General features: G+C 36.4%; 3 protein-coding genes across 7 annotated transcripts; 2 read left to right on the plus strand and 1 right to left on the minus strand.

Moving 5' to 3' along the window:
• Positions 1-4,435: 4,435 nt before the first annotated feature.
• LOC131007583 (pentatricopeptide repeat-containing protein At1g80550, mitochondrial) lies at positions 4,436-5,963 on the minus strand. The gene has a single exon (XM_057934486.1). It carries the CDS (start codon positions 5,961-5,963, stop codon positions 4,524-4,526), a length of 1,440 nt encoding a protein of 479 aa, XP_057790469.1. The 3' UTR covers positions 4,436-4,523.
• Positions 5,964-6,284: 321 nt separating this feature from the next.
• On the plus strand, positions 6,285-12,190 carry LOC131007584 (3-isopropylmalate dehydrogenase, chloroplastic). Its single transcript, XM_057934488.1, has 11 exons — positions 6,285-6,606; positions 6,697-6,826; positions 6,910-7,021; positions 8,516-8,591; positions 8,691-8,779; positions 9,010-9,096; positions 10,759-10,875; positions 10,956-11,063; positions 11,182-11,235; positions 11,312-11,464; positions 11,772-12,190. Exons 1-11 carry the CDS (start codon positions 6,390-6,392, stop codon positions 11,844-11,846), a joined length of 1,218 nt encoding a protein of 405 aa, XP_057790471.1. The 5' UTR covers positions 6,285-6,389; the 3' UTR covers positions 11,847-12,190.
• An 890-nt stretch (positions 12,191-13,080) lies between these two features.
• LOC131007585 (F-box/LRR-repeat protein 14) lies at positions 13,081-15,480 on the plus strand. Of its 5 annotated transcripts, none has more exons than XM_057934492.1 (2): positions 13,081-13,573; positions 13,863-15,480. In XM_057934492.1, the coding sequence occupies exon 2, from the start codon at positions 13,923-13,925 to the stop codon at positions 15,327-15,329; it is 1,407 nt and encodes a 468-aa protein (XP_057790475.1). In that variant the 5' UTR covers positions 13,081-13,573; positions 13,863-13,922; the 3' UTR covers positions 15,330-15,480. The 5 variants fall into 5 exon arrangements, with proteins under 5 accessions (XP_057790475.1, XP_057790474.1, XP_057790476.1 ...); XM_057934491.1 differs by having other exon boundaries at positions 13,880-15,480; XM_057934493.1 differs by having other exon boundaries at positions 13,081-13,370.
• Positions 15,481-15,654: the final 174 nt, after the last annotated feature.

The following is a 15,654-nucleotide window of genomic DNA, read 5'->3' on the forward strand; positions in this document are numbered from 1 at the left end:
AATTCAAAGTTAGGGTATATAATTTTTTAAATTTTAATTTTTCAATGATAAATACTAATTAGAGTTTATAATATAATAATAATTTTAATTTTTATAAAAAACAATTTATAAAACAAAGAAATGAAGAGTGGTACAGGTGGTACACACAATATTCTTGGACAGAGGATCCCATCTGCCCCTATATAGAGAATCCCTTATATAGAGAATGAAGACCAAATCAGAGTCATTGATCTCACCAAAATCAATGAATCAGATTCATCTGAATTCTTCAAGTTTAGGAAATCCCGTAAATTCCTTATTTTCCAATTATGGGAACCAACGAACATTATTATGAACTTACGAACATAAGTATGTTTATTTGTATGTTCATTTGTTTTTATACGAACATATCGACGAACATTAGTATGCTCATTTGTTTTTATACGAATATTAGTATGTTCGTAAGTTCATAATAATGTTCGTTGGTTCCCAGAATTGAAAAATGAGGAATTTACGAGATTTCCTAAACTTGAAGAATTCAGATTAATCTGATTCATTGATTTTGGTGAGATCAATGACTTTGATTTGGTCTCTATATAGGGAAGTGGTCTCCATTGAAGCTGACCATATATATATATATATATATATATATATATATATATATATATATATATATATATATATATATATTCTAGAGGCCATCAAAAAATTTAATTAACTCATTATCAAAATACTACATCACACTTTATTTTTATGCTCTTGGTTTAAATGATGATCCAAAAACCACCAAACTAATCATAAAGATGTAATCTTCACATTTTATTTTTAGTGATATTTTCTATATAAAATTAATATATATTCATCTTTATGTTTAATTTATTCTCTGAAAGCCTTTTTTTTTTTTCAGTTTTGACAGAAGGGACGATTTGTTATGGGTCCGCTTTTGTTTCTTAGACTACGCACATACTTACATGAATATTTAATAAAACAAAAGGATTGATTTATTTTATTTAATATAAACTTAAGTGTGCTTTTATTTAAATATGATTTATTTTATTTAATATAAACTTAAGTGTGCTTTTATTTAATTATGAATAAACTTTACTTGCGCTTGTCATAATATCAAATTTACTAGCCTCTATTCTTTTGAAAACTGTTAAGTTAAATTCTCTCTTCATAAATCTGTTTTCGCGAAGAATAATCCTACATGTGTATCCCCATACACCTGTTCAGAGACCCTCCGGGACCTAACAATATTAGATAATATGTAAATATTTTTTTTTTTTTTAAAAAAATATGTAAATATTATAATAGAGTGGGTGTTCTTGATGCTAAAGATCATAAGCTCAAAGAGTTTACATAATATACACTAAAAAAGACTCTCCTTTGTGAGAGATCTTGGGTTCAATCTCATCTATATGTGGCATAATTTTTTCATCTTTGTGTGGGGTATTGATTCCGCCTGCGTGCAATGTAGTTTTCTCACCTTTGTGTGGTGTAGCGGATAATTTTATTTAATTATATAATAAATGCCTCTTATAAATCTTACGTAATTCTAAAAAAAAAAAGAAGAAGAAGAAGAAAAGAAGCCATTGTTTAAAACTGAAACAAAGTGAAGTGGAAACGTGGTTTTGGCATGTGCAATTTTGATTAATCATAGCTTGTTTAATTATGGTTGGAATATGAATGGTTGGTAAATGACATTTTTTGGTGAAATGGGCCATATCGTCCACACCATTACTTTCACGTTCTGATTCTTCTTTTGAAAAGTAGTTCGAAGCGAATGATTTGGCGTACAAGTCAAAAGTTGCTGATAAGCTTTCTATTTCGATAAATCAAGTACTCCCCCACAAAAGATAAGCTTAGGTGCATTATGTGGTGTAAATATTAGTTCTCGCGAAGTTCCGCCAATCTAATTAAATAAAGAATTTCAAATATTGAATCTCAATTAAATTATACCAGAATAAATAGTAAGAACTAATCAATTGACAATCAACAGTTCCTTTTCTTAATTTATTTATGGAGTTGATACAAAAACAACTAATTAAATTAACTGGGATTCGTTGTATTTATCAACACAATGATTGGATTTTACTTAAATCTTCAAAAATACATTTATAATTTAGTAAATATATGTTTGACCAATTAAGGACTTAATGTTACTTTATTTCATCAAACTAATTGAATTGGGCAAGATATTAATCCATTAAAATATGCAATCGGAAAATTATATTTTTCATATTAATCATTTGTGTAAAGTAAATTAGGCTGAAAGTATCTTTTGTGAATGTTTCGATATAGATATAATCATATAATGATAGATGACGGTCTCGGCGATGGCGATTAAGAGAAATAATAGTACTCCTTCCGTCCCACGAATCTTGACACGTTTGGATTCGGCACGGGAATTAAGGAGTTGTAGATTAGTATTTTAAGTGTGTAGTTAATAAAATATAAAAGTGATAAAGTATGAGAGAGAAGGTAATAAAAGTGATATAGTAGGAGAGAGAATGTAATAATTATTACTCAAAATGGAAGCGTGTTAAGATTCGTGGGACGGCCCAAAAAGAAAAACGTGTCAAGATTCGTGGGACGGAGGGAGTAGATGATAGTAATAGTAGTATGTTTTATGTTTATAACCACAAATATTGGATTTGTTTTGGGCCAATGTATAGAAAAATAAGAATTCAACGCCATATATTTTTGGACCATTAATGGCGAAGAAAATTTCGAAATGTTTGAATTCATGTATTTACATGCTTGTCCATTTCCATTATTATTCAAGTAAAATAGTGTCATATGACTCATATCTTATGCTTCCTTCCATAATTTGAGACTCATTAATTTTTTTTTTGAGGGAAACTCATTACATAAATTTGGGTATTTACAAATGACTTCAAAGTTCATGTCATTTTTTGTATTTTTTAAAGTTCATGTCATTTTTACAAATGACTCTAAAGTTCAGGCCATTTTTACAAATGATTACAAACTTCATACCATTTTTCTGTTAGTTTTAAAGTTCGGGCCATTTTTACAAATGGATTCAAAGTTCAGGCTATTTTTTGTATTTTTTAAAGTTTGGGCCATATTTACAAATGGCTCAAAAGTTCGGGCCATAAACTACAATTAACCCTTTAGCATACGGCATATATTACCATAAAGATAACACACATAATAAGTCACTTTTTAATCATGTTAATTTTGGTGAGTATTCCACGTGTGCATGAGAGCTGAGAGCCATTTACAATTAGTTTGGGGATTTATTAGCAAATACTGAATTTGTTATAACGGCTTGACTTTCCCCTCACGCGACTGGTAGAAGGCATAAACTCAGCATATTACTTTCTCTTATTAATACTGCTCAAGTTAGTTTGTGGTGAAACATAAGAGGGTGGGTATCTAACTAATCGGTGAATTGTGAATGGATCGGGAGTTATACCTAGTTTCAATTGATCGGAGAAGACAAAGGAAGTAATCGGAATGCTAGAACGAGAGAAAAACTGTTGTTGTATTGAGAATAAAAGATAGCGTAAGTTACAAAGGAGCATGTATGCTGATATTTATAGATTACATATAGGGGGTAAAATAGTAAAACCAGCACTGGAGCATGCGCCTTGCGTGGTCGAGGGGGCATAATCGTAAAATTGCCTTCACGCGGGAGATTTCCCCGCGTCTCTGGTGAAGGCCATTCCTCTGGCGAGAGCGGCCTCTCTGGCGAAAGTGGCTCCTATGATAAAGGTGATTACTCTGGCGAATATAATTCCTCTGGCGAGTATGATTCCTCTGGCGATTGTGATTCCTCTGGCGAAAACCATCTTGCTGTTCTCCGTGATTCCCTTGGTAACGTCATTCCTCTGTTCCGCATATATTACTCCTCATCAGTTTGTATAGGTTGTTGAAAGTTGTGAGAGTGATTTACTTGTATAGGAAGAGTTTAAACACGAGAGGAAAGATCTAGAGAGATACTCTTGTTCATTCATCTTCACAGTGTAATCACCATAGCCAATTTTCTGGTTTTGAATCTATTGAAAGCAATCACCATAGCCAATTTTCTGGTTTTGAATCTATTGAAAGCAATCACTTCGCCGTGGATATAGGCAATTTTGCTAAACCACGTAAATCTTGTTTAATTAGCTGGTTTGTGTTTACTTTTGTGTGATTCTTTGCTCGAGAGTTTTCGGTCTTGATTCTCAACAAATCAAATTTGTAACGAGTACAAATATATAAAAAGTTATAATTTTTTTTCACCCTATTGTAACTATGAAAAATATACTAATATAAAAAGTCATAATGAACAAAAATTACACAAATTTTTAATTATTCAATATTGAAAAAAGTTGGTTCTGAAGATCCAGATTTACAATATACATATTTAATCCAAATTATCATAAAGTAGCAATATATTTTAATTCTCCATCGAAAGTTATTGTTTTAGAAGTAAGGCAACGAAAAGAAATGATATTTAAAATACTCCATTTAAAAGTGAAGAAGAAACAGAGAAAATCGGCAACTCATTGCCCATTCACTCAAACGGGATTAAAAAGTTAGGCATTGCCGGATCCTTGATCATCCATTTTTGGCTGCAATTCAGCCCTTGGCTTAGGTGAAAGCCCTTTGTGAAACATCTCTTCATCATATTTTCGCGCCATATCAACCAAACCCTTCTGCAGCAAAACATCAATGAGAGCATTATAAGCAAACTCATCCGGGCTCAGCCCATGCTCTGCCATCTTATCCCACAGCATCAAAACAGGACGAAGGAACCCCCATCTCCCAAACTTCCTCATCAGCATCACATATGTATCCATCCTTGCTTGAACCCCGCTTTCCAACATCCTATCGAAATACCTTAAGATCTCACGAGGCTTTTCAAGGCAAGTGAAGAAGCAGTGATATGTAACTATATTCGGCTCACAGCCCTTCCTAGTCATGAGATTGAGCACCCTATGTGCTTCTCTATACCTCCCATTCTCACACAACAGCTTTAGAATTGTGTTGAAAGTTACAACATTTGGGGCACAGCCTAACTCGATCATCTCTTTGTAGAGCCTCACTGCCACATCCACCCCTTCCGAGATTCCCATAGCACGAATCACTGTGTTGTAGGCCACCACGTCCAGTTGAATGCCCTTCTTCCTCATCTCCTTGTACAGCTTCACGGCTTTCCATGGCTTCCCACTCTTGTTTTGGATGTCCATATATATCGAGTACGAATACATGTCTTTCTCTACACCCCTCTTATCCATCTCCTCCCAGAACTCCCTACACTTCTTCCACCACTGCATTTTAAACCAGCCGCGTAGGATAATGTTATAAATTTTTGTGTTTTCCACATTGAAACAGAGCAAATCCTGCCCAAATTGGTCGCCCCAGCTTTTCTTGAAGCATAGTTCTTCAGCTTCTATCACATGCTTGTACTCGCACAGAGCGTCAATCAGATTCGAAAATGAAATTTCATCCCTCAAATTATAATCATTCGATCTAACAAAAGCATCGATTGCTTCTTTAACAAGGTGGGCCGAAACATAACGCTTGAACAACACCCTAAAAGTCGTGTGATCAGGCAAACAACATCCGTTTATCCGCTTTCTTTCAATAAGATTCCAGGCGATTTCGTACTCGAAAAACTTACCGAGAATGTCGACAATCCGATTAAGTGTGTGAGCTGTGTGTTGAAACCCACACTCGGTTTCGACCCAATTGTAAAACTCTAACGCGAGCTTCCAGTCATTGGCGTACGAATTGAGAGTTTCGACAACCGTTTCCGGTTCAAAATTCGATTTTTCGAAGTGGGTCGGAGCCGGGTTGACTAGGAAGCTGGGTGTGGGGTGGTGGTTTTGAGAGGGGTGCGAGGTCGCTCTGGGAGGAAATTGAACATTTGAGTGCGGAGAAGTATGATACAAGAGGAGAATTTGAAGCTTCGAGAGAAGAATAGAGCGGTGTGAGCGAAAATGGTGGAATTTGGAGATGATTGAAGGAAGCATAAATCTGTTGTGTAATGCTACTGATGTAAAATAGAAGAAAATAAAATTGTTTTGCCTGTTGGGAATCTAAATCGAATTGAGTTGGTCGAGTTGGGGGTTGCTGCTGTTCGAGGGTTGAGAGAAAGTGGGCGGCGGTCAACCTGCTGCAAGAATGGTGAGATGGCGGCGGACGGCGAGCATCGGTCGGATTTAAGAGAGGAAAGAGAAGAGAAGTGTGCTAGAGAGGGAGAGAGAGAGATTATGTTATGGGCCTTTATATTTTTAGTTGGGCTCAAATTTGGAGTTGAGTTAAATTGGGAATGTGATTTTATTATTGGGCTTATGAAATAATCAGCAATCCGCCGTCGCCGGCGCTCCTCATCGAACGGTAATAAATAAGATTTCAACTAGTGTAGTGCTGCTGACTGCAGCAAATCTCACCTACTCATGGCGGCTTCTCTGCAACTCCACTGCAAACCCTTCTCTCCTCTCCTTTATCACTCAAAACCTGCTTCCAAACGCGTCCCTAAATTCTCCACTGTCCGTTGCTCCGCTGCCGCGCCATCCAAGAGCTACAACATCACCCTCCTCTCCGGCGACGGTATTGGCCCCGAAGTCATCTCTGTTGCTAAGAGCGCCCTCCAACTGGTCGCTTCCCTTGAAGGTCAAAACACCATTGCAACCCAATTCAGTTGAAATGTGTTCTATCTCCCTCTCTCAAATTAATTTAATGATGAGAACAACTTAATGACAGGATTTCAGTTCAAGTTCAAGGAGGTTCCGGTGGGCGGTGCCGCCTTGGATTTGACCGGAGTGCCCTTGCCGGAAGAGACCCTTTCAACTGCAAAGGATTCTCATGCTGTTCTTCTTGGAGCTATTGGAGGGTAAATATTTTTTTTAGTTAAGATGAGAAATTAAGACGGTTTTGAGTTTCGGATATTTGTTAGAATTACTTAATTTTGTGAAGGTATAAGTGGGATAACAATGAGAATCATTTGAAGCCGGAGACTGGGCTGCTTCAGCTTCGGGCAGGTCTTAAGGTTTTTGCAAATTTGAGGCCAGCTACCGTTCTGCCCCAGGTAAAATGTTTGAGCTGAGATTGTTGCTTTTACTTTACTATCCTGAATAAAGTTTAGGTTTATGGTAGTTTATGGATGAATTAATATTTATGGCTACACAGACTAGGTTAGAGATGGATGTAGGATGTATTTGGTCGAGTTCAAGTATTGGGTCTCTATTCTCTCCTAAATTGAATTATGTGCTGTGCACTGAACGTTGTCATTGGCCATCATTTCTGCGGAAAGTTCAAGGTTATGGTTTTTCTGCTGTCTTATTATTGATCAGTCAGTGCATATGTAAGTTGTAATTTTGGGCTGGAAAAAGAAAATGAAAAATAAATCAAACCACACATTCAATTGGAAGCAAGAAAATGGATATCCTGCAACAATTTTCTTGGGCATTGCATCAATATAGCAAGTTTAGATCATTTTTCTCTATAGTGGAAGTAACAAAAAGTGCTAGAGCTTTTTGTGATTTATCTGCGTATGTCTGGTTACCTTGTGTGTGTGTAGCATTCAACTTTCTTAAGGCTCTGCTTTTTCATTAATATTCACCTTGTCAAAGTTACCTATAGAGTGAGTAGCTGACGTATAGTTGGGCCTGTATTATATTTGCCATAAAAAGTTAAATAGGGTTCTGATCTTGTTGGGCTGAGCATGTTCAAGTCATCTTAGTTGTGGCAGGCAGTGAGTGCTCTTACCATAAAATATTCTTATATTGTTTAAAAAAATACTCCAGTGTTGTCTGTCCCTCTTTCAAAGACCAGATCTCTGATCCGTATTTTAGATGCAGAAATTATATTGCACTGTTGGTGGTTCAAATGGCAACCATATCCTTGTTGTGGGATCGCCAGTATTTTCCTAAGAAAGCTCTCTATTATGCATCTGGTGTGACTGCTTGACTTGATACCTTTTCTAGGTACGAATAACTTCAGAACGTTGGAGTTCCATACAAAAATTGACTTGAGTTTAAACTAAGTTGAAAGAGAAGCTGAAGACTTGAAAAGAGATGCAAGTGGTTCTTTCCTCTTTAATGAGGGATGTTAAGGAATTAGGTCTATATTTTGGCATTGTGTATTTGTAGAAAATCTACATTACCAGATATGTGCTACAGCTAAGTGTTCCCTGTTTCCGTTTGTGTCCTCTATATCAGTTCCCTAAGGTGGTGGACTGTGACAAACTAGCTTATTCGTGTATCATTGTTGGTATGCTGAATTGATCTTGCAGTTATGTTTGTCCTCCCCATTGTTTCAATAGCATTTATAGGATAAGCAATGCTCATGTGTTTGTGATCCATACCTATTAAATTTAGAAATGATGTTTTACATTCTGATGATCAGTTCATCTTTTTGGCGTATGGCGAAAAATGGATCTCCATGATTCCTTGATTTGTAATCAATCTAATCAGACATTTATTTAATAAAAGTCTATGCCTAATTATTACTACATTTAATTTTTCTCTGTATTGGGGTGCTATTATATTTATTTTAACGGTCTACTATGCATGCGTATCAGTTAGTGGATGCTTCAACTTTGAAGAAAGATGTTGCTGAGGGCGTGGATTTGATGGTGGTAAGGGAACTTACTGGAGGTTAGTTGTCCACTGGTCTTAAAACTACTTGAATTCGAAATATTTCTTTGATATCATTTTGACTGTGCAGTTATTTTCATGGTAACTGCATTTGATTAGGCATTTATTTTGGCAAGCCAAGGGGTTTTAGCACAAATGAAAATGGTGAAGAAATTGGATTCAACACTGAGGTGTATAGTGCTCATGAGGTAGTTTTCCACCGAACCTTAGTTCAAATAGTTAACGTGAACGGTGAAACATAGGCTGTATATCTTGTACTTAATAAATACTTTTTCTATTGGTCCCATTAATTTTCGATTTCTGAAACTACTACTTATCTCAATGAATACTTTAGAATGTTGTGTGATTTTCGTTGAGTTGTTCTTTTCTTATTCAGAATATATTAGTATATTCCTGTTATGTGGGTGTCCTTTTTCAGATTGATCGCATTGCTCGGGTTGCATTTGAAACTGCTCGAAAACGTAGTGGAAAACTTTGTTCTGTTGATAAAGCTAATGTTCTGGAGGTAATTGACATTTTGTGATTTAATATTCCACGTCCTTTATTCTTTATTTTAGTAGTTGTAGGGATTGGGAGACTGGAGCTGGTCTTGATATATAGCATGAGTCTAAGGGGAAAATTAATTGACATCCATCCATGGAGAATTAGTTTAACCTTCAGCTCTAAATTTTTTGAGATACACTAAAGCAAATTGTGTGAAAGTGTTTTAAACTTGTGATTAGGGCATTATTTTTTTTGGGATACACTAGTTGATCTCTGTGGTATGAAAAACTTGTTAATCCTGCTGATTTTACATACATATTTGATAATCCATTTCGGTGGATACTAATGAAAAAGCAGAACCTTAAGAAAGTTGTTTGGCTGGTGCACTTAGAGGTTGTTTGGCTGAGCTTATAAGCACTTGAGAAGTGTGTGGTAAAATAAGCTCTTACATAGCTTATAAGCTGTAAAAATAAGCTCTAAGAGCTTATAAGCTCTTCAAAAAATAAGATACTCACCCCAACTTATTTTTTCAAGGGTTAATTGCTTGTAAATTCAAGACAAAATGTTTTCAGGAATTCGGGAGCGCGAGCGCGGCGCCGTTTCCCGAAGATGAACCCTAATGCCTGAAGATGAAACACCCTCTCTAAAATAAGCTTAGCTAAACACCCTCTTAGTCAAAGAAGCATTAGTGTCTGGAGTCCTGACTTCATTGAGCTGACAATTTCTCACCACTGCCTGTTATAATTTATTTTATGATCCATTTCAATTTTGCTGTTTGTGATTTGTGCCTTAACCTTTTGTTTCATATGTCAGAGTTGGGCCAATTTCATTCCCATAGGTTTACAAATATGAAAGAGATCTCTCTGAATAAAATTAAATCAGCGCAGATGTGACGGACACTTCATAAATTCCAGAGGCACATACATAACCTTATGGAATTGAAACGGATATTGAACATGATGTTGAAACGGATATTGAACATGATGGACTTGAAACTGATCTCGTAACCAATTTCATGAAGTCTAGTTATTGCTCTTTTAAGAAAGAAGGGTGACATTTAATTAAAAAGGAAAAAGAAGCTTTGGTGTGCAAGGATGTTGTTTGTGCTAGAGTGCAAATCAGATAACGCCTTAGACATTTCATTGTTTTTCTTGTCACTTGTGTTAGTCAGATTATAGTATGGACGTCTAAACTTATAGATTAATAAACATTATTGCCATTTTTAGTCCTGTGCACCAGCCATCAGAACTAACTACACTCGGCAGATTTAGATCTGGAAGATTTACTCCATAGTTCCTAAAGTAGTGAATACGTTTGATTTGGATTTACTGACAATACCAAAAAACTTATCTCCACTATTCTTTTATATCAGCTGTGCTTAATGTTTAATTTATTTTTTGTAAGGGATTCTCAGACTTGAAATTTCTATTAGAATTTATATATAAATGAGAAAACTGGTGGAGTATAATCATCCACGGATACCACCCGGAGCAAAACTTTATTAGGTCTTTGATATCCTTCTCGGTCAGTTGGCAGCTTAATATGTTGCGCATTCACATGCTTTGTGTTCCTGCTCCTCACTAACGCTACTAGTTTACATGAAACTGTGCTTCATTTATATCCAAGTCAAATAAGTATATCCTAACATATTCAATGTGCTTCACTGTGATTTTTTTATGGCCAGGCTTCCATGCTATGGAGAAAAAGAGTCACAGCCCTTGCCTCAGAATACCCTGATGTTGAACTCTCACATATGTATGTTGACAATGCAGCCATGCAGCTTGTTCGAAACCCAAAGCAGGTTCAACTCTCTGGATTTCCCTGTGTCAGTTATCAGAAGACATGAATAAACCTTAATACAATCCTCCATTGTTATTGCAGTTTGACACTATTGTTACAAATAACATATTTGGCGATATTTTATCCGATGAAGCATCAATGATTACTGGTAGTATAGGGATGCTCCCGTCTGCAAGTCTAGGTGAATCGGTATGAGAAAATTTCTCTTCCCACATTTTTAAATTACTAATGTTACTAACTTACTAGTAAAAGCAAACTGTGTTTCCTTTCTTTTATAGTCTTTAACATTAGTAAACTGGATTCGTAGGGACCTGGCTTATTCGAACCAATACATGGTTCTGCTCCTGATATCGCTGGGCAGGTTGGTTCACTGCTGCTGTCCTAAGACTATAGTACCTTTTCTTTGTTTTGTTATTATGATAACAGTAAATTTTCAGGACAAAGCAAATCCGTTGGCAACAGTGCTCAGTGCAGCCATGCTTTTAAGGTACGGTCTTGGAGAGGAGAACGCTGCCCGTAGGATTGAGGCTGCTGTCTTTGACACTCTAGACAGAGGATTTCGTACAGGGGATATATACTCAGCTGGACAGGTACAGCTCTTTGATGGAGTTCAGTTTTGTTTTTGTTTTTTTTACTAATCTCTGTGTTCTTTATTGCCTCTGGTTTTGCATTACTGCTGCTGCGATACATATAGAATAATTACTATTTTGAGATATTTTGGTGTGAATTCTAGAAAAGTTGTCTTGTTTTCTTTCTCTGATGGATTGAAATGCAGAATTTAGCCAAGTGAAAATTGAGAAATTAATCTTTCCTGTTTGTTTACAAGTATTTTCAAACTTTATAATGGTTTCACTAAGTTTATATGATACTGTATTTGAACTGCATCTATGATTTCAGAAACTAGTGGGCTGCAAGGAGATGGGCGAACAAGTGATGAAGTCGATAGATAGTAAAGTCGCGACTGCCGTATGAGAAGCTATCTGGCCGGAGAACCCTTGGACGGAGATCTAAGTATACCGTCCGCCACCATCAAAGCATTTCTTTGTAGCAAAGTCTTCTTAGTTGGACCTCTAATGATGGAATGGTATTCAATAAGAGGCACTGTTTATGAGTGTGGTCTTCAATTTTCAAAAGGTAACAGGTAATGTTGTATTATGTCTCAATTCAGGACATTTGTATTCTTCCAAAAGGGTGGCTGCTATACATTATATTTAATCATAATGATTTGTCATCTTAGCCATTTCAATATAATCACTTGTATCAAACAACCAAACGAGTCTTAATCATAGTATAGAATATCAGTGTCTTGTTATTAATTTTAAATGTACTAGATAAATCACTTGTGAGCATGCTAACAAAGCCTAATGTACTATGTTCAACCTTGATTTGTTTTTATAGAGCTTCACTAAATAAATTCGAACCAGCTTAAAATAACTTAGTAACTTACGAGTTATAGTATTTGATTTATTTCTGGTTCTGGTAAAATGGCAGAGCAAATATTAGAATGACAAAATGAAGCTGTAAAATGGAAGGACAAATATGATTGAAAGGCGACGTAACAAAATCGAAGGATTTAAACCGTGTACAATGGTGCACTTTTCAGACCTTTTTGTGGGTCACCAAAAATATCTACCACTCATTTTCAATAATATCTATATCTATTTATGATTATTGCAATGGGTCCTACTTAAATGTCTACGTCACGTCTTAAAAAAATAGGTTTTGTTAAATAAAATACTAACGAAATAGTCCGAAATTATAATTTGAATGTGATTTTAATATTTGACCAATAAAATCACAATTTTTTTATTTTTTGTAATTTCGTGTTTTAAATTTTTTTACATGAGAGCCGAATCAAATTATCCCAAATAAATCTGAATGATATATCAAAATTATTATGGAGAAGATCACAATAAAGAACATATAAAATTGTATGTTCTCAATGATACTGTGACAATTAAAAAAAGATTAAAAATACTATAAAATTACAAAAATTAAAAAAAGATATATTTAATCCGTCCACTAATTTTTGATCCATTTTAGTTCGTCCATCAATTTTTGATTCATTTTATTTTTAGTACTAACTTCACTTATTTTTTAAAATTGGTGTCGCTACGAAATGGATCAAGAAATGATGGACGGAGGAGTATCACATTTTCAAAAATTATATACTACTATTAAAATCACAGCTTCAAAATAGTTGGTGGATTTATTTGTCAAAACCCCAAAAAGGAAAAACAGAAACGTATGTCGTCGCCTTTGTTTCTCTCCCTATTTCGCTATTTTCGCTCGCGTTACGTTACTCTGATCCTTATCTGCTAAATTCGACTCTTTTTTTTCACCGTTTTTTCCTTCTTCTAGATTTTGATATATTGCTGCGGAGAACTTGATTTCCAATTGATCTCGACAACCTTCACAACTGTGAATTCTTTGCTTCCAAAGTCGGTTCTTTGGCAAGGTGGTACAGATCTTCGTGATTATTATTGCTAGTATCTGGTTGGTGGATTTCTCGTCATTCCTAATATATTTGTTTGATTTTATCATTCACATAGATTAATGAATGATTGATTTCATCTTTATTTGTCTAATCTGAGTTTGGATGGGAAAAGATTGCAATCCGTTTAGCTCCAGTTTGTCAGAATCTCTCTCTCTCTCGATAGTATCCTGCTCATCATCTTACATTTGCATTTTCATGATATGTGAGTTTTCTGCCGCGAAGATGAATTCAATTTGCTTTAGTTTATCATATGTTTGCAGCATGTGATTTATCTACAGAGGCAGAATTATGCTTGATGTATTACTCTAGTTATATCAATAAATTTAAAAGGTCGATTTAGTGAATGGTAGCTTAAAATCATAAGTTTCCTAAGTTGTTTCTCTTTCATAATATATCAGTTTTGTGTTTGCCCTCCTAGATTTATCTTCTTTTTTCTTTTTCTTTTTGTTTATTTTCGCCATCGTGTAAGCTTGGCTTATAGTATAAGTTAGTTTTTGCATCATGACAGGTGATAATCGCCCTTGAGATGATAGCCTAGAAATCCAGTATCCATGGATAATTTGCCAGACCTGGTAGCTTGGGACATATTGGAGAGGATAGACACTACTGCAGATAAAAGTGCTGTATCTCTAACTTGTAAACGCCTCCACGAATTGGACAATGTGCAACGGAAATCTATCCGTGTTGGCTGTGGCTTGCGTCCTGCCAATGAGGCATTGGTCTCTCTCTGCAACAGGTTTCAGAACTTGGAGAAAGTTGAGATCTCTTACTCGGGTTGGATGTCCAAGTTAGGGAAACAGTTGGATGATCAAGGTCTTTATAATCTCTCCATAAGCTGTCCTCTTCTCGCTGATCTTACCTTAAGTTATTGCACTTTTATCACTGATGCTGGTGTGAGTCACTTGGCTTCCTGCTCTCATCTCTCCTCCTTGAAGTTGATCTTCACTCCAAGAATAAGTGGATGTGGGATACTGTCGGTGGTGGTGGGATGTAAAAAGCTCGCGTTGCTGCACCTTATTCGTTGTCTCAATATTACCAGAATGGAATGGCTGGAGTATCTTGGTAAGCTTGAAACGCTTGAAGATCTTTGCATCAAGAATTGCAGGGCTATCGGAGAAGGTGATCTCATTAAACTAGGGCAAAGTTGGCAAAGATTGAAACGGCTGCAATTTGAGGTGGATGCTAACTATCGTTACATGAAAGTTTATGACCGGCTAGCAGTGGACCAGTGGCAGAAGCAGTCTGTTCCATGTGACAGGATGACCGAACTCAGATTGGTGAACGGTGTCATCAGCCCTGGGAGAGGTCTTGCCTGCGTCTTGGGGAAATGCCGGAACTTGGAAAAGATTCACTTGGACATGTGTGTCGGGGTGAGAGATTCGGACGTTATAGGGTTGGCCCGCAGCTCAGGCAGCAACCTCCGGTCCATCTCACTCCGAGTGCCATCAGATTTCTCATTCCCTTTCCTGATGAACAATCCCATAAAGCTAACAGACGAATGCCTAGTAGCATTGGCTCAGAACTGCACGCGCCTGGAGTCCATGAGATTGTCTTTCTCTGATGGCGACTTCCCTTCCATTTCCTCATTCACTCTGCAGGGGATCCTAAGGTTGGTGCTCAAGTGCCCAATGAGGGAGCTTGCTCTGGATCATGTGTACTCGTTTGACGACGTGGGGATGCAAGCTCTTTGTAGAGCAGAGCATCTTGAAACGGTGGAGCTGTCGAGGTGCCAGGAGATTACTGATGAGGGGCTGCAGCTTGCAGCACAGTTTCCTCAGCTGCTAGTCTTGAAGCTCAGCAAATGCCTCGGGGTAAGCGATGACGGATTGAGGCCGCTAGTCGGGTCGGGTAAGTTGAAGGTTTTGGCAGTGGATGATTGTCCTCAGATATCTCAGAGAGGCGTTCAAGGAGCTGCGGATTCGGTTTCTTTTAAGCAGGACCTCTCATGGATGTATTAGTTTAGTTTTAGTCTTTTCTTTATCTTTAGGATATTTTCTGAGTGCTATTTTACCTAGTATTTTTTACATCTAGTTTTTCTTGCAAACTCGACAACTCCAAATTTGGATGATTGTTATCTAAATCAGGCATAAAATATTTTCCTTCATTTTAGTTAAGGTTGTTTTCACTCTAGTGGTTTTATGCAAAATTTTCATAAATCCTCCCCATGTAATACCTTGTAGAATTCTGTTCCAAATTGGATGAGCTTCACTGCGGAATCATCCCTAAATTTATAGATATTGGCTCTCAGGTAGGAGAAAGCCAAAAAGGCATACTTTTCTTCAG

Source organism: Salvia miltiorrhiza, chromosome 2 (genome assembly GCF_028751815.1).
Source record: "Salvia miltiorrhiza cultivar Shanhuang (shh) chromosome 2, IMPLAD_Smil_shh, whole genome shotgun sequence".
Classification (NCBI taxonomy): domain Eukaryota; kingdom Viridiplantae; phylum Streptophyta; class Magnoliopsida; order Lamiales; family Lamiaceae; genus Salvia; species Salvia miltiorrhiza.